This window comes from Corythoichthys intestinalis, chromosome 4 (assembly GCF_030265065.1).
Source record: "Corythoichthys intestinalis isolate RoL2023-P3 chromosome 4, ASM3026506v1, whole genome shotgun sequence".
NCBI lineage: Eukaryota > Metazoa > Chordata > Actinopteri > Syngnathiformes > Syngnathidae > Corythoichthys > Corythoichthys intestinalis.
The window spans coordinates 41283472-41309403 of record NC_080398.1 but is presented as its reverse complement, the minus strand read 5'-3'; the positions used below and the strand labels follow the sequence as shown (position 1 = coordinate 41309403).

At 39.6% G+C, this 25932-nt stretch overlaps 1 protein-coding gene across 2 annotated transcripts in view; it reads left to right on the top strand.

Moving 5' to 3' along the window:
• Positions 1-25932, top strand: part of LOC130914764 (autophagy protein 5-like) — a 75952-nt gene that overhangs the window by 28949 nt on the left and 21071 nt on the right. For both annotated transcript variants that reach the window (XM_057834253.1, XM_057834252.1), the window contains exon 7: positions 15781-15898. In XM_057834253.1, coding sequence (XP_057690236.1) covers positions 15781-15898 — 118 coding nt within the window. The remainder of the gene's footprint in view (positions 1-15780; positions 15899-25932) is intronic.

Below are 25932 nucleotides of genomic sequence, written 5' to 3'. Positions count from 1 at the left end.
AATCCTCACCTCACCCGTGTCTCTGGAAGTCGCTCGCTCGGAAGAATGCGCGTTTATTGCCTCCGAGATATCTTGTAATGACTGGCTGAGGCACGGAGGGGGGTGTCGCGGGGGGACTACGCAGACAATTACAACACAGGAGAATGCATTGCACGCTCGCCTTGTCGAAGACGCCAAAGGCAACAGGTCGCGAGAACGTCACGAAGGTTTTACTGTAAAGCCGTTCGACGAGGCCGTGACCGTCAACGGATGCGGACGTGTTGCAATCTGTCCCGAAGCTGACAGGAATACAACACTAGGTTATTTTGGGTTTCCACGTAATTAATTCCATGTCTGTGTTGTATTCACTTCGTCAACCGCATTTACAGATGGTTATCAGTCTGCTGGCATCTATTCAAGCAGTCGCTAGATGCAACAGAACCTGAATCACGAACATGACTTTGCTTTATAATTAGTGAATGCCCGTTTATGGGGACTGTATAAAAACTTTTTTTTTTAAATACTTACAAGCCACGTGAACATAAAAAAAAAAAACAAACAAAAAAACTTTACCCCAGTGATGGCTTACAACTTCCCTGTCAAATAGTGTTACCGTAACTTCTAATATAGACATTTATGAGTGTTTTAATTACCTTTCGTGATCCACGTGCCTTAAATATTGGTTTACAAAATCGGCTTTATACATCGACATCCATCCATCCATCCATCCATCCATCCATCCATCCATCCATCCATCCATCCATCCATCCATTATCCTAATCCGGGGTTGGGTCGCGGGGGTAGCAGCTTTAGCAGGGAAGCCCAGACTTCCCTCTCCTCAGCCACTTCAACCAGCTCCTCCGGCGGTATCCCAAGGCGTTCCCAGGCCAGCGTGTCCTGGGTCGTCCCCGGGGCCTCCCGCCAGTGGGACATGCCCGTAACAACACTTCTCCATGGCAATCAAACCAGATGCCCGAGCCACCTCAGCTGGCGCCTCTCAATGTGGAGGAATAGCGGCTTGACCTTGAGTCCCTCCCGGATGACCGAGCTTCTCACCTCATCTATAAGGAAGAGCGCTGATACCCTGTAGAGGAAACTAATTTCAGCCGCTTGTATCCGGGATCTTTTGCTCACGACCCAAAGCTTGTGACCATAAGTTAGGGTAGGAACGACTGGTAAATCAAGAGCTTCGCCTTTTGGCTCAGCTCCTTCACCACAACGGACAGGTGAAGAGTCCGCATCACTGCAGATGCTGCACCGATCCGCTTATCTCCCGCTCCCTCCTACCCCCACTCGTGAACAAGACCCCAAGATACTTGAACTCCTCCACTTGGGGCTGGATTTCATCCCCGACAGAGAGGGCACGCCACCCTTTTCCGACTGAGTAACATGATCTCTGATGTGGAGCTGCTGATCTTTTTCCCCAACCGCTTCACACACTGCTGCGAACCATTCCATTAAAAGTTGGAGATCATGGCTTTATGAAGCCAACAGCACCACATCATTGCAAAAAGCAGAGATGCAATGCTGATGCCACAAAACCAACCCACTCAACGCTTCGGCTGTGCCTAGAAATTCTGTGCATTAAAGTTATTAACAGAATCGGTGACAAAGGGTAACCTTGGCGGAGTCCAACCCTTACTGGGAACGAATTCGACTTACTGCTGGCAATGTGGAGCAAACTCTGACACCAGTCGTACAGTGACCGAACATCCCTGATCAAGTGGCTTGGTACCCCATATTCCTGAAGCCCCCCACCCCACCGGACTACCCGAGAGACACTGTCGAACGCCTTCTCCAAATCTACAAAACACATGGAGTCCGGTTGGGCAAACTCCTGTGCACCCTCAAGGACCCTGTCGAGGGTGTAGAACTGGTCCACTGTTCCACGCCGGGTGCAAATACCACACTGCTCCTCCTGAATCTGAGATTAGGCTTCCCGACAGACCCTCCTCCCCTGAATCTGAGATTCGGCTTCCCGACAGACCTTCCTCCCCTGCACCCCTGAATAGACTTTACTGGAGAGGCTGAGGAGTGTGATCCCTCTATAGTTGGAACCCAACCTCAGGTCCCCATTCTTTAAAAAGGGGGACCAATACCCCGTTCTGTTAATCCAGAGGCACTGACTCTGATGTCCACGCGATGTTGTGGAGGCGTATCAGCCACGACAGCCCCACAACAATCAGAGCCTTTAGGGTGGATCTCATCCATCCCGGGGGCCCTGCCACCGAGGAGCTTTCCAACTATCTCACTCACTTCGACCCCAGAGATAGGAGAGTCTACCTCGAAGTCCCCAGACCCTGCTTCCTCACAGGAAGGTGTGGAATTGAGGAGGTCTTCTAAGTATTCTCCCCACCGAATCACGACGTCCTGAGTCGAGGTCAACAGTACCCCATCTCCACTATACACAGTGTTAATAGTGCACTGCTTTCCTCTCCTGTGACTTTGGATGGTAACCAGAATTTCCTGGAAGCTGTACAAAAGTCATTTTCCATGGCCTCGCCGAACACCACCAGATGGTGATCAGTTGTCAGCTCCGCCCCTCTCTTCACCTTAGTGTCTAAAACATCGGCAATCATCTGAAAAGCCCATATCCATCGACCTCTAGTAATTAGATAGATGACTATAACAATAAGTGTTTGTGCCAGATCTACTGTATAGTTTGATCAAGCATCTAGAACAGGGGTGGGCAAACCGGTCCTCGAGGGCCGCAGTGGGTCCTGGTCTTTGTTGCAACTGATTCAGCACAGACAGTTTGACCAATTAGGTTTCAGTGGAACCAAAAAGCACCTGACTGCAATCAACTGATTGCACTTGTAAGAAACCAGATTGGTGAAAGGCTGTCCTCAGGATGGGTATGAACAAAAACCCGCACCCACTGCGGCCCTTTGTGGAATAGTTTGCCCACCCCTGATCTAGAAGCACGTGTTAGTCTTGTTTGATGGAGACGTGCCATCATTAGTTCCAGCAAACAATGGTGTCTCTTCTCTCACGAGGCCCTTTCAAGTTCCGAGACACACAGCCGAAGCAAGCGGAATTTTAATTCCCAAATGGACGGGCTCAGAGTTCAGCGGAAAGAAATATTGATTGACAGCCGCGTTCTTCCTTCCCCATTATTTGGCCATCACTTAGGTAGATTGAATCCCATTGGCCATCAATTAGGCGACGTGTTGAGTTGCGCTGCTCTTTTCAGCGAGTGAGAGCGAGGCCGCCGCTCTCGTGTGGGCGCGCGCCTCTCGGACAGCTAAGGTGTCAGGGCGGCTCAAAAGAAAGTGTCTTTATCACCTCGGGAAACAATAGCCACAGTATGTATTATTCATGGCTCGCCGCTTTTTAAAAATGCATCCAAGTCGCTGTCACTTAGCGCACTCTCCCTGCTTCACCAAGACCCGGATTGCCTTCTTTGCTGGCCTTAACACTCACGGGTTCTGACCTGCATTAATATGTTTTGTGAAAAAAATTTTTTGTTTGTGTGTGTGTGTGTGTGTGTGGGGGGGGGGTAATTTACATGAATAGCAATAGACTATAGTCTATATTAGTAATGCACGATAATACATTTTTCCACCGATAACCGATAATTTCCTCCTCGTTCCAACCGATAACCGATAATGTCAAGCCGATAATTCTATTAAAAGATTTATGTAAAATTTTAAAGTTTACACAAGAGAAAATATTACTGTGCAAAAATATAATTTATTGCTCCTGTTTTTCAACATCAAATGTGAACAAGTAGTAAATTCCAACATCTAAATAAAGACAGATTGTCTGACATTGTGTAACGGTAAACTTTTGGCAGCAATTACTTATAGAGTAAATACCTAAGTTGCACAAAAATGCATTTAAAAGTAAGCCATTCTTAACATATAACACACCTCCTTAAAACTAGTTAAATTCCCTTGTTTTCAGTGTAAATCTATTGGATATAAGTGAAATTATCTGCCAGCACTTCAAGTATATTTCACTCAGATTTCTTGAAGAAAAATAGCTAGCTGAAAATAACCTTAACAGCCTAATTTTAAGCAATAAATTATTATACTTAATCCTAAAAAAAAGTCAGAAATCTTCAAAAATGTTCAAGAATTTACCTGGCCCAGCCAGACTATTCTCCCTGTATTTTTCAAACACTGTGAGAAATAGTCTGGGACCCAGCCCATTAACGGCCTCTCGAGTAAGATACAAATTCAACCGTCCAATCAGATTTGTTTATTTGCGTGACGTGTTCTTAACGAGTAACGTCACTCGTCTCTACAACAACACAGATGGCGAACGGAGAGCCGAGAATATGTTCCAAACCGCGGTAAAACCAGTTTTAAATGACCAAAAACACATCGAAAGAAGTCATTGACAACAGTCAACATGGCTCGCGCTAGCCATGTTGAATAAACTTCTCCATTCTCCGCTCACGCTACTTACTTGTCGCTTTAACAACGTCACGTCTGCCCGTCACTGATTGGTCCACTCCGCTGTCTGTTTGCTGTGGCTTGCTCCGCCCTCGGAATTTGATCTGCTGGACGGTCGCCAGACTCCAGATACCAGGCAAGGACAAAACTGCTTCGTTTGCGCACATTTGGAGGCTAAATCAAGTATATTGAATTTTTTTTATCTGGATTATCTGTGTGAGGTCATAATTGCCATTATCGGCCGATAATTATCGGTAACCGATATTATCGTGCAACTTTAGTCTATATAGTAGTATAGTCTAGTTTATATTACAGTACTATGTTAAGATACTAGATCCTAATATATGTATGGACATATTTTCCCCCAAAGTATAATTTATTCTTTCATTTTTCGAGCCTGTTATCCTCCCAAGGGTCAAGGGGATGCTGGAGCCAATTCCAGCTAACTATGGGCAGGAGGTGGGGTACACCATGAAACAGTTCCTAGCCAATCGCAGGGCACAAGGAGACGAACAATCATTCACAAACACACACACTCATACTTGGGAACAATTTAGAGTGTTCGATCAGCCGACTATGCATGTTTTTGGGATGTGGGGGGAAACCAGAGTACCCGGAGAAAAACCACGCAGGCAAGGGTAGAACATGCAAACTCCACACAGGAAGGCCGGAGCTCGGGATTGAACTCTTGATCTCAGAACTTTAAGGCGGACGTGCTACCAATGGGCCAAGATTAGTCCTGATTGATATGCCAGACCAATCTACGTCTGATAAGGAAGCGTCTGGTTGAAGTTATTGCTACCAAAGGGGGGGCCGCAAAATATTAAATGTGATGGTTCCCTTACTTATTTCCCCCCCTTCTGTCATTGTTAGCATACTATTCTCATTAAAATCTACAAATGTTTGGGTTGTTTTAGTTAAAGCAGACACTCTTTTTTTCATCTGTGTGATTTTGACAAAGATCAGATCCACATTTGATGGTGATTTTATGCAGAAATGTGAGAAATTTCAAAAGGTTCAGATGCTTTTTCATACCACTGTCGGCTGGACATCTCATCTAAGTAGAATCTACAGGACTGTCTCAGATAATTAGAATATTGTGATAAAGTTCTTTACTTTCTGTAATGCAATTAAAAAAACAAAAATGTCATACATTCTGGATTCATTACACATCAACTGAACTATTCCAAGCCTTTTATTATTTTAATATTGCTGAATTTGGCTTACAGCTTAAGAAACCTCAAAAATCCTATATCAAAAAATTAGAATACTTCCTCAGACCAAGTAAAAAAATAATTTTATAACAGCAAAACTAAATCAAACATTTGAAAATGACCATTGATGCACTCAGTACTTGGTTGGGAATCCTTTTGCACGGATTACTGCATCAATCCGGCGTGGCATGGAGGCAATCAGCCTGTGGCATTGCTGAGGTGTTATTGATGCCCAGGATGCTTCGATAGCGGCCTTCAGCTCATTTGCATTTGTAGGTCTGGTGTCTTTCATCTTCTTCTTAACTATACCCCACAAATTCTCGATGGGGTTCAGGTCAGGGGAATTAGCAGGCCAATCAAGGACAGTGATGCCATGGTCAGTGCACCAGTTACTGGTGGTTTTGGCACTGTGGGCAGGTGCCAGATCATGCTGGAAAATGAAATCCTCATCTCCATAGAGCTTTTCAGCAGATGGAAGCATGTAGTGCTCTAAAATCTCTTGGTACACAGTTGCATTTACTCTGGACTTGATGAAACACAGTGGACCAACACCAGCAGCTGACATGGCTCCCCAAACCATTGCTGACTGTGGGAACTTCACACTGGATTTCAAGCAACTTGGATTTTGCTCCTCTCCAGCCTTTCTCCAGACTCTGGCGCCTTGACTTCCAAATGAAATGCAAAACTTGCTTTCGTCTGAAAAGAGGACTTTGGACCACTCTGCAACTGTCCAGTGCTTCTTCTCCATAGCCCAAGTCAGACGCTTCTTCCGTTGTCTTGAGTTCAGAAGTGGCTTGACCATGGGAATACGGCTATTGTAGCCCATTTCCCGGACACGTCTGTGAACTGTGGCTTTTGATACCTGGACTCCAGCTTCAGCCCACTGTCTTTGAAGCTCCCCCAAATTCTGGAAGCGGCTCTTCTTCACAATTTTGTTAAGGCTGCGGTCATCTCTCTTGGTTGTGCAGCGTTTCCGGCCACATTTTTCCCTTCCAACAGACTTTTTGTGGATATGCTTTGAAACTGCACTCTGTGAACAGCCTGCTCTTTGAGAAATTTCTTTTTGTGTCTTACCCTCCTGATGGAGGGTATCAATGATGGTCCTCTGGACAGCAGTCAGATCAGCAGTCTTCCCCATACTTGTGATTTAGTTTACTGAACCAAGCTGAGTGTTTTTAAGGCTCAGGAAACCCTCGCAGGTGTTTCGAGTTAATTAGATGATTCAGGTGATTAGTTGAATAGCCTACTTGTATACTTTTTCATGATATTCTAATATTTTGAGATAGGATTTTTGAGTTTTCTTAAGCTGTAAGCCAAATTCAGCAATATTAAAATAATAAAAGGCTTGAAATAGTTCTGTTGATGTGTAATGAATCCAGAATGTATGACATTTTTGTTTTTTTAATTGCATTACAGAAAGTAAAGAACTTTATCACAATATTCTAATTATCTGAGACAGTCCTGTACAGCAGAAGGATGATTGGACGTCTATCATCATCAATGGCACAGAAAAATTTAATCAACATCTCTGTTGAGAAAGATGCTTAAATTATGAAAAACATTGTTTGTGGCCCAAAACAGTTCGTTCTTCAATTGCCCCAAAATGAAATAATTAGAGGTTCGAGCGATTGATCATAGATACTTCTTATACTAATAGATACTACTCTAGCTTGACAGCCATGTACAAAATGGTCATCTCACCGCTGTCGTGCATGACTCAGTCTTTCTGTGAAACTTGAACGTTAACTCCAACGCCTCCCACGCTAACTTCGCCACCTTCGCCCGGCGAATCAACGGTGTGTAGTTACCGTATGGACACCGGATCCTGCTGCACGGTGGTTTCCTTTTCACAGCTCTCATGATTAGAGGCTATCGCGTGTCCCCAGGGCTCTTGTTTGACACCTCAGCTTGGGTGTCGACAGGGTGCCATCGGGCCAACGCCGCCAGGTGTGAAGACCGAGGATGACTGGAAATCTCCGTCACGGTGACACGGCGGCAGTTCTTATTCATGAGCTGGACCGGACCACAATGGGAGGATATCATTAATCAGTTTTAGCTAGGACAGATTAATGTCGCCACTGAGCTATCAATCCATTTTCTGTTACATGTGTCCTCATTCGGGTCACCAGTAACAAGAGTTGACCCCAATTGACTTCAGAGAATAGGCAGAGTACAACCTGGATTGGCCACAAGGCACGTATAGACAAATATCGTATGTTTTCGGACTATAACAATACTTCCTATCCCAATAGGTTAAGCGATATGCTTCCGCCAAGAATTGATTTATCGATTAATAAAAGAAAATTTTCATCTAGACCAAAATGTTCTATTAGGATACCAAAACATTCATGATAGTAGTTCATTTTCAAGTGGTACTTTGTACATGTGGAGAAAAACAACATTTATAACCCACACCTGAGTAGCTGCTGGCCCAACCAAACCATCGAAAAAGTGCGACTTATACTTCAGAAAATACGGTTACTGATTCCAAATATCATGGAAAGGTGATCTAAAGATTAAAAAACGTCACTTCCCAAAAACAGAATCGTGTAGACAGGTTATTTACAGCCAAAACAACCATAATGGCGCACCCTCTTTCAGGATTTGTGCTATTGTGAGTCATAATACATATGGCAAATTTAAAGCTATACATGTCGCTTTGTTTTAAGTCCTATACTAATGTGGTTGCACTTTACTGTGGTAGAACTGCAACGGGTCTCTTTCTAGTGTTCTCAAAGGGAACATACTCGTAAAATATATGGAAAGTTGAGGTAGCGTGTACAACATGTGCATTAAGCGTGCTTCCCAATTTATCTTCTGTTACGTTAACCCCTTTGATGCTTGTATTTACATTTAACAAATATACATAAAGCTTAGGAGGAATGCATAAGTACATGAAAATAGTATAGTTATAGGAGTAAAATATATTGCTAATCAAAAAAAGTAATAAATTGAAAAATGTTACTATTAAAATGGGAAATTCCTACAATACAAAAAGCCATTAAAAAATACAAATAAAAGCTGATATAGAAAATCAAATTGAGAAATTTAATAAAAAATGAGGAAAAAAATTTAAAATCATAAAAGATTAAATAAAGTAAAAAAAAAAAATATTTAAAAATAAAATAAATTTAAAATTGTAAAAAGAATGAGTAGTAAAACAATTTAAAAACTTTTTATAAAAATGTATTTGTTAATTTTATTCTTACATATTTTTAATTTGTTTTTTTTAGGGCTGTCAAACGATTAAAATTTTTAATAGAGTTAATTACAGCTTAAAAATTAATTAATCGTAATTGCAATTCAAACCATCTATAAAATATGCCATATTTTTCTGTAAATTTTTGTTGGAATGAAAAGATAAGACACAAGACGGATATATACATTCAACATACGGTACATAAGTACTGTATTTGTTTATTATAAAAAAAAATCAACAAGATGGCATTAAACTTATTAACATTCTCTTAAAGCGATCCATGGATAGAAAGACTTGTAGTTCTTAAAAAATAAATGTTACTACAAGTTATAGAAATTTTATATTAAAACCCCTCTTAATGTTTTTGTTTTATTAAAATTTGTAAAATTTTCAATCAAAAAATAAACTAGTTGCTCGCCATGGTTGATGTCAATAAGTACACCATGCTCACTCATTGTGACACCCATAAAATCATTTGGACCCAAGCAGAGGGCGCCAAACACCAAAAAACAAGTAACAAGCGGACATTACACTGCTTTCATTTTAATCTGTTTGAGCGGGGCATGTGTGTTAATTGCGTCAAATATTTTAACGTGATTAATTAAAAAATAATAATTTCCGCCCGTTAACGCGATGATTTTGACAGCCCTAGTTTTTTTAAATGTAGGGCTTTTTGAAAATATTATTATAACTCTTATTTTACTGTGTATTAAGGCGGCAGCTATCGATTATTTGAGTCGTCGATTAAGCCATCATCTAGTTTGAAACATCGACTAATCGGATTAGGAACATTTAATGCATTGCAGAATAAATTTTAGGAGATGTAAAACAACAGCTTGCTGAAATTGCACTTTAAAAAGAGGATTAATTGCGAACACAAAATAAAATTTCTGAGTGTTCCTTCAAACTATGCAGAATTGCACTCTTATTTCATAAAAATAATTAAAATACCTGAGTCTAGCCTCAAATGGTATTAAAAATTAAACAAATGAATAAGTACAACAAATTAACAATTGGCTAACTTTCATAGCAAAAGTCCGCTAGCTTAAATGCTATAAAATGCTAACTTTTAAAAATTGGTTTAATTCACTACTCTTCACAAATCATTCAAATAGATGTTCCCACATAAAACAGCTAAATATACCTACAGTGGTAAGAAAAGTATCTCAACCTTTTGGAATTTCTCACATTTCTGCATAAAATCACCATCAAATGTGGATCTGATCTTTGTCAAAATCACACAGATGAAAAAACTGTCTGCTTTAACTAAAACCACCCAAACATTTATAGATCCTAATACTTTAATGAGGATAGTATGCAAACATGACAGGAGGAGGAAAAATAAGTAAGTGAACCAACACATTTAATATTTTGTGCCAGGACTAATCTTGGCCCATTCTTCTCTTCAAAACTGCTGGAGTTCAGTCAGATTCTCGGGATGTCTGGCATGAATCGGTGACTTTAGGTCATGCCACAGCATCTCAATGGGGTTCAAATTTTAAACTTTGGCTTGGCCACTCCAGAACGTGTATTTTGTTCTTCTGAAACCATTCTGAAGTTGATCTACGTCTATGTTTTGGATCATTGTCTTGTTGCAGCATCCATCCTCTTTTTAGCTTCAACTTTCTGACAGACTCCTGATAAAATATTGAATTCATTCTTCTATTAATGATTGCAAGTTGTCCAGGCCCTGAGATAGCAAAACAGCCCCAAATCATGATGCTCCCTGAACCATGCTTCACGGTGGGGATGAGGTGTTGATGTTGGTGAGCTGTTCCATTTTTCCTCCACACATGACGTTGTGTGTTACTCCCAAAAAATTCAACTTTGGTTTCATCAGTCGACAAAATATTTTGCCAAAACTTCTGTAGGGTGTCCATGTCCCTTCTTGTGAACATTAAACGAGCAACAGTTTTTTTTAGACAGCAGTGGCTTCCTCCGCGGAGTCCTCCGACGAACACCATTCTTGGCCATAGTTTTACATATAGTTGGTGTGTGCACAGATATTGGACTGTGCCAGTGATTTCTGTAAATCTTTAGTAGACACTGTAGGGTTCTTTTTTTTTTTTACCTGTCTGAGTATTTTGCGTTGAACTCTTGGCATCATCATTGGTGGACGGCCACTCCTTGGGAGAGAAGCAACAGTGCTAAACTCTCTCCATTTGTAGGTAACTTCTCTGACTGTCGATTGATGAACATCCAGACTTCTAGAGATGGTTTTGTATCCTTTCCCAGCTTTATACAAATCCTTAATCCTTGATGGCAGGTCTTCAGACAGCTCTTTTGACCGAGCCTTGATGCACTTTTGCTTTTCATCAAGACAATTCTTACCGTGTGTGCTTTATAGTGGGCAGGGCAGCTATAAACTACTCATCAATGATTGGGCACACACCTGACTTGTTTGGTTAAAAATGCTTTCAATTGCTCTTAAAATCTCCTTAGGCAGAGGGTTCACCTACTTATTTTCCCCCCTTCTGTCATTGTTTGCATGCTACCATCATTAAAATATAAAGACCTGTAAATGTTTGGGTGGTTTCAAAGAAGACACTCTTTTTACATCTGTGTGATTTTGACAAATATCAGGTCACATTTGATGGTGATTTTATGCAGAAATGTGAGGAATTCCCAAAAGGTTCAGATACTTTTTCATACCACTATTGATTAAATAACGAATGCAATAAACAGAACATTATGTTGGTCTTGACAGGCAACATCAGCTGGATTCAGCTCCAGTGGGGCAAATAAATATTTAGTCAACCACTAATTGTGCAAGTTCTCCCACTTGAAAATATTAGAGAGGCCTGTAGTTGTCAACATGGGTAAACCTCAACCATGAGAGACAGAATGTGGAAAAAAAACAGAAAATCACATTGTTTGATTTTTAAAGAATTTCTTTGCAAATCATGGTGGAAAATAAGTATTTGGTCAAGACCAAAAGTTAATCTCAATACTTTGTTATGTACCCTTTGTTGGCAATAACGGAGGCCAAACGTTTTCTGTAAGTCTTCACAAGCTTTTTACACACTGTTACTGGTATTTTGGCCCATTCCTCCATGCAGATCTCTAGAGCAATGATGTTTTGGGGATGTCGTTGGGCAATACGGACTTTCAACTCCTTCCGCAGATTTTCTATGGGGTTGAGACCTGGAGACTGGCTAGGCCACTCCAGGACCTTGAAATGCTTCTTACGAAGCGACTCCTTTGTTGCCCTGGCTGTGTGTTTGGGATCATTGTCATGCTGAAAGACCCAGCCACGTCTCATCTTCAACGCCCTTGAGATTTTCACTTAAAATCTCTTGATACATGGCCCCATTCATTCTTTCCTTTACACAGATCAGTCGTCCTGGTCCCTTTGTAGAAAAACAGCCCAAAGCATGATGTTTCCACCCCCATGCTTCACAGTGGGTATGGTGCAATTCAGTATTCTTTTTCCTCCAAACAAGAGAACATGTGTTTCAACCAAAAAGTTCTATTTTGGTTTCATCTGACCATAACACATTCTCCCAGTCCTCTTCTGGATCATCCAAATGCTCTCTAGCGAACCGCAGACGGGCCTGGACGTGTGCTTTTTTTCAGCAGGGGGACACGTATGGCAGTGCATGATTTGAGTCCGTGGCGGTGCATTGTGTTACTGATAGTAGCCTTTGTTACTGTGGTCCCAGCTCTCTGTAGGTCATTAACTAGGTCCCCCCGTGTGGTTCTGGGATTTTTGCTCCCCGTTCTTGTTATCATTTTGACGCCACGGGGTGAGGAGGGAGTTGAAAGTCCGTGTTGCCCAACGACAGCCCCAAAACATCACTGCTCTAGAGGAGATCTGCATGGAGGAATGGGCCAAAGTACCAGCAACAGTGTGTGAAAAGCTTGTGAAGACAGAAAACATTTGGCCACCGTTATTGCCAACAAAGGGTACATAACAAAGTATTGAGATGGACGTTTGGTATTGACCAAATACTTATTTTCCACCATGATTTGCAAATAAATTCTTTAAAAATCAAACAATGTGATTTTCTGTTTTTTTTCCCCCCACATTATGCTGTTTTTTTCCCCCACATTATGTCTCTCATGGTTGAGGTTTAACCATGTTGACAATTACAGGCCTCTCTAATATTTTCAAATGGGAGAACTTGCACAATTAGTGGTTGACTAAATACTTATTTGCCCCACTGTATATTAAATGAATTATGTCATAGTCACTGTTGCCACTAGAGGGCAGTCTATCAACCAAAATCAATAAAACGAAATACTCCCATGAAAGACTCCACGTAGCAAAATTTGTTTCGAAGCTTTTTTCTAATCGAGTTACTCGATTAATCGTTGCGCATTCAATTATATACTAAATCAGTTTAATAATAATAAATAATTTTTATTTAAAGTATTTTCTCCAAAATTATCTTTTTTCAATGTTTTTTTTAAAAATTTTGTTAATTCTATTTTCTTCTTTATATATATTTTGAATTTACATTTTTTAATTCAGAACTTAAAATAATGTTTTAATATATAACATATTTACTATTTAATATATAATTTTTGTGTGTATATTATTTTAATGTACTTAAGTACACCCCACTGCTTTTTGATGTATATTTGTTAACCTAAATTCAGGCAACTAAAGGTTATAAACTCATCAACTGCTATTGACGGCTATCGAAGTCCAATTCATTTAATCATTCGATTGCTGCCTGCCCTTCCCACTTCAAATGAATTGGAGGTCTATCGTCATCAATGGCACTGAAACATATTTTTTTTTAAATTTCGCAATCTTTCGAGCCTGGCGTGCGAAAAGGGAAAGAACTCCGTAGAATCAATAAGCGTCCCATGATTAACGTGATTCATTTAACCTTGAAGCCGGGCCAGCTTGATGACTTCCAGACTAACGGAGATCACCTTCGCATCTCCAAAAATGCCACCGATGGCTTGTTGCGCCGCTTCCTATCAGCGCCCTCCTCCGTTAAGCAGCACCCTGGACTTTCCCCGCGTCGTCTGTCATCTTTCCAGTTATCGCGACGTCAAACCGAGAATGAGTCATGTGCGTGAGCCGAGAAATACTCTGTGGAATTGGCTACTGCGGAGCAGGTGTACTCTGGGATGTAGGCGCCGTCAGTGGGAAAAATAAATCATGTTTGTGAGAACTGGCGGAAAAATGTTAGATGAAGCAGAATGCATGTTATAACTGGAGGCATCTGGCAATTGACTAAAGCTGCATTTCTAAGGAATATTAGCGACTACTTGAAAGGGGGAGAAAGAACATTTGGTACCACTTTATTGACATTGATTCGACTCCATTTATGTCTAGTCTGCATCTTTTACATCCATTCAAAAGTGACATTATTTGCCGGATGACACTTAAGGACATCATTCATTAATGATCATGACGGGGTCATGTCATAATTATGACTGACAATTTTTAGGTCAAATTGACTCTATAAACAGTTTAACGATCAAAAAGATGAATTTTCATCTTCTAATCGATTAGTTGTTCATTATTATAGCCGAACTTTACCTGCTATTGACCGCGGTATATGTCCAAGCCATTTTGACTGAACGGGGCGAACATACGTTTGTTTATTTGCGTTTGTTTGTTTATTCCCTTGAGGTCAAAATTGGACGTTTCACGCCGTCAGTGGCAGCCATATGAATTCAATATTTCTATGCTGTGGCCAACATAACATGAAGAAAACTATAATTGCATTTAGAGATGCAACAATTAATCCATTAATCGACAACTAATCGATTAAAAAATTAATCGACAACTATTTTGAAAACCAATTAATCGTTTAGGACCTTCTTTACCTTAAACTTGTCTAAATTCTTAAAAATTATAACATACATATAACTTCTCAGTGTAAATATTATTAGATTTCTTCAATATAGTTTTGCTAAAGCAACACCTGGTAACTTTTCAGTTTCGGTCGATTTAAGCGACGCCGTTGGACAAATGCAGTAGTGTTTCCCACAAGGACCAGTGCACACCTGTACGGTGTCGTAAAATCATCAATCAATCAAAAAAAAAATCAACTCACATTTTTACAATTTATGGACGTCTTATGTTTAAACAAGCTTCTTAATAAGGCTGCAAAACCTAATCAATTAAAACTGAAAAATTAGTTGGCAACGAATTCGATAATCGATACAGTAGTGCTGCAACGATTAATCGATTAACTCGAGTAATTCGATTAGAAAAATTTGATTTAAATTTTGCTGCTTTGAGTATTCGTTTAAAGTGGCGTTGTCATGGTTTGTTTTGAAAGTGTTTGCATTTAGTTTTATTGATTTGGGTCTATACACTGCCCTCTACTGGCAACAGTAAATATGACATAGCTCATTTAACAAGGCTGAAACCAGCTGCTCCCTGTTAAGACCAACATAAGCTAATGTTTTTGCTGGAGCTTATATTTTTTTAAAATACATTTTTAATTTAGTTTATTGGTATATTTAGCCGTTTTGGGGGGAATATGTGTTTCAACCATTTGTTAAGAGCATTGTAAAAAAACAAAAAAAAATAAAACAAAACTTAGCATTTTATAGCATTTTAGCTAGCGGACTTTTGCTATGTAACTTAATCAATTGTTCTTTTGTTGTACTTGGATCATCATTTATGTATTTCATTTTTATAGCTCAGGTATTTTTTTTTTTTTTTTTTAATGTTCATTATCCGACTACTAAAATAATCGATAGCTGCAGCCTTACAATACAACTGTAGACTACAGTTAAGTCAGGAAGCTGAAATAAAATGTTATTCTTGATGGAAAAAGTCATCCATTTTGTCTTCATTGTTACTTACAACATGCCTAAAACAACTTAAAGGTAAATTGTGAAGGCCATTGAATAAAGTGGCATTTATCCGATTTATAGTTTAATTAATCGACCAAATAGTCGATTATGAAAATAATCTTTAGTTGCTCCCTAATTACAATGTTGCCTGTGACAAAGTTGTTTGACACCCTTGTTTTGATTTTTTTTTTTTTTTTTTTTTTTTTTTTTTTTGAAGTCGATGAGCGACAGGCCCTTTATCCAGAAACTCTTCCGTCCCGTTTCCCCTGAAGGCAACGCTCACACGCTTGGCGACCTGCTCAAAGAGATGTACCCCACAGCATTACCCCATGACGGTACGTAACACACACACACTTTATCACTCTTACAGTGCAAAATGAATCACTAGATTTGCGGCTCATTTTTTTTATTAGTTGTATTCACACTGTCTTGCCCTATCATGTCTTATTTGCTTCTGGTTTTGTTTTCTAAGAATACAAATTAATTCCCCACTTCATATAAACCTGCCCTGTCTCCCGCTTCAAGTCATATTAGCTGGTGTATCCCTCGTTAAACACAGTGGAGCAAATAAGTATTTAGTCAACCACCAATTGTGCAAGTTCTCCTACTTGAGAAGATTAGAGGGGCCTGTAATTGTCAACATGGGTAAGCCTCAGCCATGAGAGACAGACTGGAAAAAAACCCCCAGAAAATCACATTGTTTGATTTTTAAAGAATTTATTCCCAAATTAGAGTTGAAAATAAGTATTTGGTCACCAACGAACAAGCAAGATTTCTGGCTGTCAGAGGTCTAACTTCTTCTAACAAGGGGCTATTTGTTACCTGTATTAATGGCACCTGTTTTAACTCATTATCGGTATAAAAGACACCTCTCCACAACCTCAGTCAGTCACACTCTAAACTCCACTATGGCCAAGACCAAAGAGCTGTTAAAGGACACCAGAGACAAAATTGTAGACCTGCACCCGGCTGGGAAGACTGAATCTAGAATAGGTAAAACGCTTGGTGTAAAGAAATCAACCGTGGGAGCAATTATTAGAAAATGGAAGACATACAAGACCACTGATAATCTCCCTCGCTCTGGGGCTCCATGCAAGATCTCACCCCGTGGCGTCAAAATGATTACAAAAACGGTGCGCAAACATCCCAGAACCACACGGGAGACCCAGTGAATGACCTACATACAGAGAGCTGGGACCACAGTAACAAAGGCTACAATCAGTAACACAATGCGCTGCCAGGGACTCAAATCCTGCACTGCCAGACGTGTCCCCCTGCTGAAGAAAGTACACGTCCAGACCCGTCTGCAGTTCGCTAGAGAGCATTTAGATGATGCTGAAGAGGACTGGGAGAATGTGTTATCGTCAGATGGAACCAAAATAGAAGTTTTTGGGAGAAACACAGGTTCTCGTGTTTGGAGGAGAAAGAATACTGAATTGCATCCAAAGAACACCATACCCACTGTGAAGCATGGAGGTGGAAACATCATGCTTTGGGGCTGTTTTTCTGCAAAGGGACCAGGACGACTGATCTGTGTAAAGGAAAGGATGAATGGGGCCATGTATCGAAAAAATTGTTGAACGTTCGTGTTGCCCAACGACACCCCCAAAACATCACTGCTCTATTGAAGATCTGCATGGAGGAATGGGCGAAAATACCAGCAACAGTGTGAGAAAAGCTTGTGAAGAGTTATAGAAAACATTTGGCCTCCGTTATTGCCAACTAATGTAATGTAGCTATTATTTAGCATTTAAGCTAGCAGACTTTTCCTATACAAGTTAGCCAGTTGTTGTAAACATTAGCATTATATAGCATTTAAAGTATCGGACTTTTGCTATGCAAGTTTGCCAATTGCAGCAATGCAAGAATTGGCTAACTTGCATAGCAAAAGTCCGCTTGCTTAAATGCTATAAAATGCTAATGTTTGTCATATTGTTTCTGGTGAGCAACAGTTTGCTTAAATTTATTTCATTTCTGTCGCTGTCCCTTTAGCTGCCTCTGTACTGTTGTGATTAGTGATATTCTAGATCAAAATGTTTTAAGTTTTTACCATAGATGTCACTCATTTGCATCGTACATAAAATTATATGTATTTCATTATTAAAATTAAATATTTTATTTTAGTGTTATCGTTTAATAAGTATTTTAGTTAACTTTCTTAATTTAAGGATTAAATTTTTAAATCTTTTAAAATTTTTGCATGAATGGATACAAATAAAATACTATATTTTTCACTCTTTGAATTATTGGATTTATTAAAAAATAAAAAAGGAAAAACATTTTTAATACATTTTTTTTTTCCAAATGGCTTTAAATCATAATCATAATAAGAAATATTCTATCCAGACCTCCAACTCAAAATGTGTCGGACATCTATTGCTGTCAATAGCAGCCAATGAGTTCATATATGAAATACCTTTAAAGCTGTGTGTCCCCTTAGTTTAAGTGTATTTATGTGTATGGCAAATTACCGTGTGGTCAATGTAAAAACAGTTCATTTTTAAAGAAACTGTTTTTGTTTATCACCATCAATGGCAACCAATGTCCGAGTCTAACCACACGGGGCGCCACAGTCTTCCCCCCTCACGTAAAACGGTCATATTAGGACTTGAAAAGTGTAAACGGAAACTTCCTTTGGAGATAAAATAGTGAAGACGGCATGAAAAGATAACAAATGTGCACTTTATGAGAACACAATGCATCTCTTCCATGTAAATAATGAATAAATGCATCAAGTGGACATTGAGGAGGGTTTTTATGTTATGTGCGTGTGTGGCCCAAGTGGAGATGAGAGGAAGCAGCAGCAGTCTAAACACACACAGGAGGGGAAGTAGATAAGCACACAATGGAGCGTCAGGACAGACGACCCGCAGGAGACTCACCTGCGCGCTGGAGACGGTGCAAGGCCCACTTTTACGCACACACTTGAACGCCCCACCCTCGTGTCTGTCTGCTAAACCTGGATGTCTCTTTCACTTTCAGTCCACGCCTCAGCTTCAGGGGCCGTTTTACTCAATCGGTTTTGCGATGGTTCGATGCTAGACCTTACTTGCTTTTAACACACTGGCTGCCATTGACAGTGCTAAATGTCCAATCCATTTGAGGTGGGAGGGCTGTCAGCGAATTAACCAATTCTACTAGTAGTGATAAATGAATTGATATGTGGTTGCATCTTGGCCAGAGGACGAATAAATGTTTTGTTTTTTGTTTTAACTCTTTGGCTGCCATTGACGGCAATACACGTCTGATTCTTTTGAAGCTCATACCCACTTCAGATTGATTGGACGTCTAGGGGTTACAAATAGGTTATTAGTAGGGCTGCAGCTATCGAATATTTTACTAGTCGATTAATCGATGGACTAGTTAGTTCGAATAATCGAGTAATCGGATAAGGAACATGAAAAATAAAAATACCTGAGCTGAGCCTCAAACAGTATACATTTATTTTAAAAAATGAGGATCTATGTAAAACCAAAGAACAATTGGCTAACTTACAGTTCATAGAAAAACTCCACGAGCTTAAATGCTATAAAATGCAAAAAAAAATTTTTTTTACAATGCTCTAAACAAATGGTTCAGACACATATTCCCACAGAAAACAGCTAACTATAGCTATAAACTAAATTATGAATGAATTAAAAAACATTAGCTCAAACAAAACCTTAGCTTATGTTGGTCTTAACAGGGAGCAGTTGGATTCTGCCATGTGAAAAGAGGCAGACCAGAGGGCAGTGTATCCACCCTAATCAATAAAACTAAATGCAAACACTTTCAAAATGAACCACTACAACGCCACTTTAATTAAACAAATACTCGAGGCAACAAAATTGAATTCGAATATTTTTTTCTAATCGAATACTCGAGTTAATCGATTAATCGTTGCAGCACTAGTTATTAGCAAATGAATAAATAACTAATTTGGGAGTCGAATAGAGAGATTGTTGGTAAAAATGGTCAAAATCTTATTTCAGCCTCTTAATAGCAAATGTGTTTCAGATTTTTTTTATTTGCATATTTCCATTTTAAAGGAGGAAACTAAATATTTTCTTTATATTTTTCATTTTTAATTATTTTTTTAAAGAAAGTCCTTTTTTTTTTTTTTTTTTTTTAGTTTAGTAGTTTTTTTTTGTTTTTAGTTAAAAAGGAAAAACAATGAAAATATCCTCGTTTTAAAAAGTGTTTCTAAATTATTTATATTTTTTATTTATTTACAAAACCAACACAGGGAAAGCCGTAAAAAAAAAAAAAAATCATGAAAAAATATTTGAATAAAAAGGAGGAACTAAATATATAATAATAACAAATATATAACATAAAATATTCACTGTTTTTTGAGTTTTTTTAATTTATTTACAAAAACAACACAGGGAAAGCCGTAAAAAAAAATCATGAAAAAATATTTGAATAAAAAGGAGGAACAAAATATATAATAATAACAAATATCATATGACATACAATTTTCACTGTTTTTTGAGTCGCATGGCCTGGTAGAAGACACTGTGTTTTTATTTACAATTCTTATACAGGACAATCTGAGGTCAACCAGCCCCTCATTTTTATTAAAAATGGTGTCAATTGTTTGTGCTTCGTTTGTGCTATAAAAATTTTGTTTGTGCTTTAATGGATGAACGAAAGGTAACATTTCTGGGTTAAGTAAAGGTGAAAGGGGGGGTAATTGAACTTTTGATGACCTAAAAAAAAAATAACTTGTAAAAACTGCAAATCCGTGGCAACACAAATGAAAATTTTTGGTGCACAAACGTAGCACAAATGAATGGCACCTTCGCTGTTCCATTCCGCCATAGATTGGGGGCCACGTGACGTCATCACTACAAATTAAAAGCATAAAATCTACAAAACTGTTGCAGTACAAACAAAAATATTTACAGCACAAACAAAGCACAAAGGTTTTACACCATTTTTAATCAAAATGGGGGGCTGGTTGACCTAATATTGACCTATAGAAGACTGGGGAATATGTCAAAAACGATAGCAGTGCAATCAAAACTTTTTACAGCACAAACCGGCACAAACGTAGCACAAACAATTGATATTTCTATATAAATTTGCATCTGAATGGGGGGCCAACTTGACAGAGTTCTATAAAAAATGGCTGTCGATTCATTTAATCGCTAATTTGTGGTCGATTAGCTAATTGATCTCAGCAGACACAACGGCTACGATGCGACCTAGATGATTTTGACAACCCTGATCCAGATGGTGATCTCATTTCCTTCCCGAGTAGCTCAGATGTTAAAGATCTGAGTTACTCCTGATCCAGGAGCTCCCGTTCCCCTTTGAAGGCGTCACTCAGGTGTCGTCTGGTCTTCAGCCCGCTTTCATGTCTTTGACGCGGAGTCTCCGACTCTTCTGATCAAGGTGAAAGTGTTCTTTTGTGGCCTCGTCGTCTGGCAGATAGCGGAGAGGATTACGGCGGTGTTTGGATTAGGCCGAGCGGGTCGTGTGTTGGTGGCGGCGATGGGCTTTGCCGCGGCTATTGTTCAGACCCCATACGCGGGGGTTTCGGCCTCTGTGATGTCTCCTACATCAAATGGGTGGCGTGCGTGTGTTGTGTCTAAGGTTAGGGTGTCGGGTTCGACTGGAAGTGCCTGATGTAGCCTTAGTTTTTTTTCCATATAAGTCAAAATTTTAATCCTTACTTTCCTACTTAATAAAAATTTAATTAAAACCCTTTTGGGATTTCGTCTGATCTTTCACGTGTGATTGATTGTTCCATATATTCGCTGCGAATGTATTCCACATATCAATCTAGGAAATATCCAGTCTAGACCTATTTCATTGGAGGAACCTTCAAAACATATACAGCTGCTGATTGGACGATGGCTCTTCTCGTCACTCTCGCGAAAACATAGTTTCCCATCCAAAGCCCCTTTCTCACATACACTGCTGGCCAAAAGTATTGGCAATGCTGCAATTCTGTCAGATAATGCTCAGTTTTTTCCAGAAAATGATTGCAATCACAAATGCTTTGGTAGTAATATCTTCATTTATTTTGCTTGCAATGAAAAAACACAAGAGGATGGAAATTTTTTAAAATCATTATCATTTTACACAAAACTCCAAAATGGGCTGGACAAAAGTATAGGCATCCTCAGCCTAATACTTGGTAGCACAACTTTTAGACAAAATAACTGCAAACAACCGCTTCCGGTATCCATCAATGAGTTTCTTCCAACGCTCTGCTGGAATTTTAGACCATTCTTCTTTGGTCAACTGCTCCAGGTCTCTGAGATTTGAAGGGTGCCCTTTTCAGATCTCTCCACAGGTGTACTATGGGATTCAGGTCTGGACTCATTGCTGGACATTTTGGAAGTCTCCAGTCTCTTTCTCAAGCCATTTTCTAGTGCTTTTTGAAGTGTGTGTTTGGGTCATTGTCCTGCTGGAAGACCCATGACCTCTGAGGGAGACCCAACTTTCCCACACTGGGCCCTACATTATGCTGCAAAATTTCTTGGTAGTGTTCAGACTAGGCCTGTCGCGATAACAAATTTTAGTGTGCGATAATTATTCTCATAAATTATTGCGATATGCGATATTATTGCCCCCCCCCCCCCCCCCAATTTTTTAAAAACCAATTTACAATGACACAGTGAGAATACAGTATATATCAATAGATCAAGTACACCCATTTAGACGCGATATTTACTCTTAAATTCAAAAATACTTTTTAAGAAATCACAACTAAAAACAATAGACCATGCCTCTTAAGTAAAAAACAACAATATTGATACCGCAGAGAAACACAGAATAAATAAAATGTGTTTTAAAAAATTAATAAAAAATTGCACTTAATAACTTAAGCATTTAGGCAAATGAAAACTTTTCCCGTCATAGCTTCTGCAGTGGTGTTCCATAGGGATGCAACGATACAGTCAAGTCACGGTTCGGTACGATTTTTGATACAGGGGACACAATTTTCGATCCGATTCAATACATTTAATGCTCTGTAAAAAAGCTAACGAGCAAAAATTAAATTGCCATCTTATAAACATGCATTTTAGTGCATAACATTTATGTGCTTACTTCTTACTGATCTGAAAAAAATTTGTATAAAAGTGCTGAGAACAACCTTTACTGTTTGTAAAGTGAGGCAGGGCACACTGTTGACTGCTACAGCTCTCTTAGCAGCTAGGTTTACTATATGAGCAAGATATCCTATTTGTGGTCCGAATCTATCTGTGTCACGTACTGAATTAACAATATTTGCAACATTATCTATAGTCACTGGTATGGATTGATTTGGCCTTCTTAACTTCCATTCAGTCATGACAGTTTAGAATTCATAGATGTAGTATATGGACTACGTGTCCCATAATCGCTCTGGGCTCACGTAGCCAATGGCATGGGACGTAGCACATCTAGTTTGCCATTTCATTATATCTAGTGTGTGGGCGCATTAAAAAAGTTAGCAAGCGCCGCTGAAGTCACATCTGCTCATTACTACACAACACCAGCATATGACAATCGACTTTCATAAAAAGGACGAGTTTGAAGCACAGCGCTCTTAATTTCATTCAGCTGTTCATTGTCAAAGCGAGGTTGTTCGTAGCAGTCAAGTCGGTAACAATGTTTTGGCGGACTTCGTTGTAAATATCCGGCGTTGTGCCGAAAAATAGCCGCCCCGCGTGAAATGTCACTCCTGACGGGAGCGCCCACACGTCAACAACACCGGCGTGTCGTTGATGGTCCACAGTCACTCCGGAGCACTGACGCTGCCGGTATACGTCGAACAATAGGATATAATGGGAACGATTGGCTCCGGCGCTAGTTTTTGCCGGACCTGGAACGAAAGCGCATTTTGCGCAGTTGGTAACGAGGAATCCGAACATTTAACAGCACGTCTTCCGCGCACGCACGTGCACGCGAGGCGATAAATCGCAGCGGAAAAATTACCGCCTTCATTTTTATTTATTGCGCGATAAATGGAATTATTGCATATTGCGACAGGCTTAGTTCAGACTTCATAATGCCATGCACACGGTGAAGCAGTCCAGTGCCAGAGGTAGCAAAGCAACCCCAAAACATCAGGTAACCTCCGCCATGTTTGACTGTGGGGACCGTGTGCTTTTCTTTGAAGGCCTTGTGTTTTTTGCTATAAACTCTATGTTGATGCCTTTTCCCAAAAAGCTCTACTTTTGTCTCATCTGACCAGAGAAGTTGCTTCCAAAACATTTTTGGCTTTCTCAGGTAAGTTTTGGCAAACTGCGGCCTGGCTTTTTTATGTCTCTGGGTCAGAAGTGGGATCTTCCTGGTTATCCTACCGTAGAGTCCCTTTTCATTCAGACGCCGACGGATAGTACGGGCTGACACTGTTGTACTCTTGGATTGCAGGACAGCTTGAACTTGTTTGGATGTTAGTCGAGGTTCTTTATCCACCATCCACACAATCTTTCGTTGAAATCTCGTCAATTTTTCTTTTCCATATCTAGGGAGGTTAGCCAAAGTGCCATGGGCTTTACACTTATTGATGACACTGCGTATGGTAGACAGAGGAACATTCAGGTCTTTGGAGATGAACTTGTAGCCTTGAGATTGCCCATGCTTCCTCACAGTTTTGCTTCTAAAAGTCCTCAGACAGTTCTTTGGTCTTCTTTCTTCTCAGGACAGAGGTTGAGTCGACTTTAATCAATTTTAACTGGCTGCCACCACCTGTTAGGTGCCACAGGTAAGTAACAGGTGCTGTTAATTACACAAATTAGAGAAGCATCACATGATTTTTAAAAGGGTGCCAATACTTTTGTCCGGCCCATTTTTGGGGTTTTGTGTAAAATTTGTAAAATGATAATGATTTAATTTTTTTCTCCATTGTCTTTTGTGTTTTTTCATTGCAAGCATAATCAATGAAGATATTACTACCAAAGCATCTGTTATTGCAATAATTTTCTGGGAGGAATTGAGTATTACTGTATTGGCCCGAATATAAGATGGCCCTGATTATAAGACGACCCCCTGTTTTTCAAGAATCAAGTTTGAAGAAAGACTTTTTGAACACCAAATTAATTTTTATACAGAAAATAATTACAGTACATCCGAAACAAATGATTATTACAATATATTTGAGAGAAAAAGCATGTTATTCTGCCTCATTCAAATCTCAATATCTGAACATTTAAATATGTAAAGTGCAATCACATTCGTAAATGAATGGCTTCTGTTTTTTGAAATGTAAATAAACCAATCTATTGTGATAAAACAACAAAATTGCAATAACGGCATTAACCATCTAAGTGAATTCTAACTGTAACTGTAGTCTTGAAACAAATCTGTATAAGGAAAAACATTGCAATAAAATAATGCAAACTGGTCAAACTTGTGAGTAGCTGAGATCTGTCAGGACAGAACATCGCTTCAATGATATCTGGCGCCATCTAGCGTCGTGAATGGGGAGAGTAGCTGAGATCTGTCATGGTAGAACATCGCCTCAATGATATCTGGCACGATCTAGCGTCGTGAATGGGTATAATGTCTAGACCGCGAATATAAGACAATCCCCTCTTTTTTAGTCTTATTTCAAAACTATTGCAAAAAACACCGTCTTATATTCGGGCCAATACTGTATATGACAGAATTGAAGCGGTGCCAATAATTTTGGCCAGCAGTGTACCTGAACACAGTTTAAATCCCCTGATTTAAACGGTTAGCCCTTATGTATGAAAGCAATTTTCCGGGTCGACTGACACGAAGATTACGCGGACATTTACCGGGTCGTGTCCTAGTTTAATGTCCAGGACTTACCCGGGAGGCGGCATATGTGAAAGCAGGCGTTGAATTCCAGGGTCACAGTGCAATGGCTTCATCTTTTCAGTAAGACGAAAAGCGGTAAATAAACATCCGAATTATCAACATGGCAAACTGAAAATAGCAAAATTCAACTGGGAACATAGCGAAATTAAATTTGTACTGGATCATTGAACCGAGGAAGAGACGGTCCATCATCCATCAAATTTTTAGATGACCAATATGACTTGAGGTGGTGTTCTTGGATACTGTAGGTTTAATCTCTGTGGGACTCCGTTAAGCGTGGGAAATTAATTCGAAACTCCAAAAATTCCAAAAGAAAATCCCTTATTGTGGAGGCGACAGTGATGTCTTTTGGAAAATAAGACGCGTTCCTTGAAACAAACATTTTAAAAAATATAATAATACAGTTTTCCCATATATCTTATAATCATTATAAAGGCAAGTTTTTCCGTGTGGCTGTCTGTGTGTTTGGGTTTTATGGACGCCAAAACGGCTAGGAGGATTTTGACGAAATTTAACACAGTTGTGAGTTATGTGTCTGGGAGTGCTCCTGGAAGTGTTTGATCTCTGTAGGCCTTAATTTAGTGCAGAAAATTAATTTAAAACT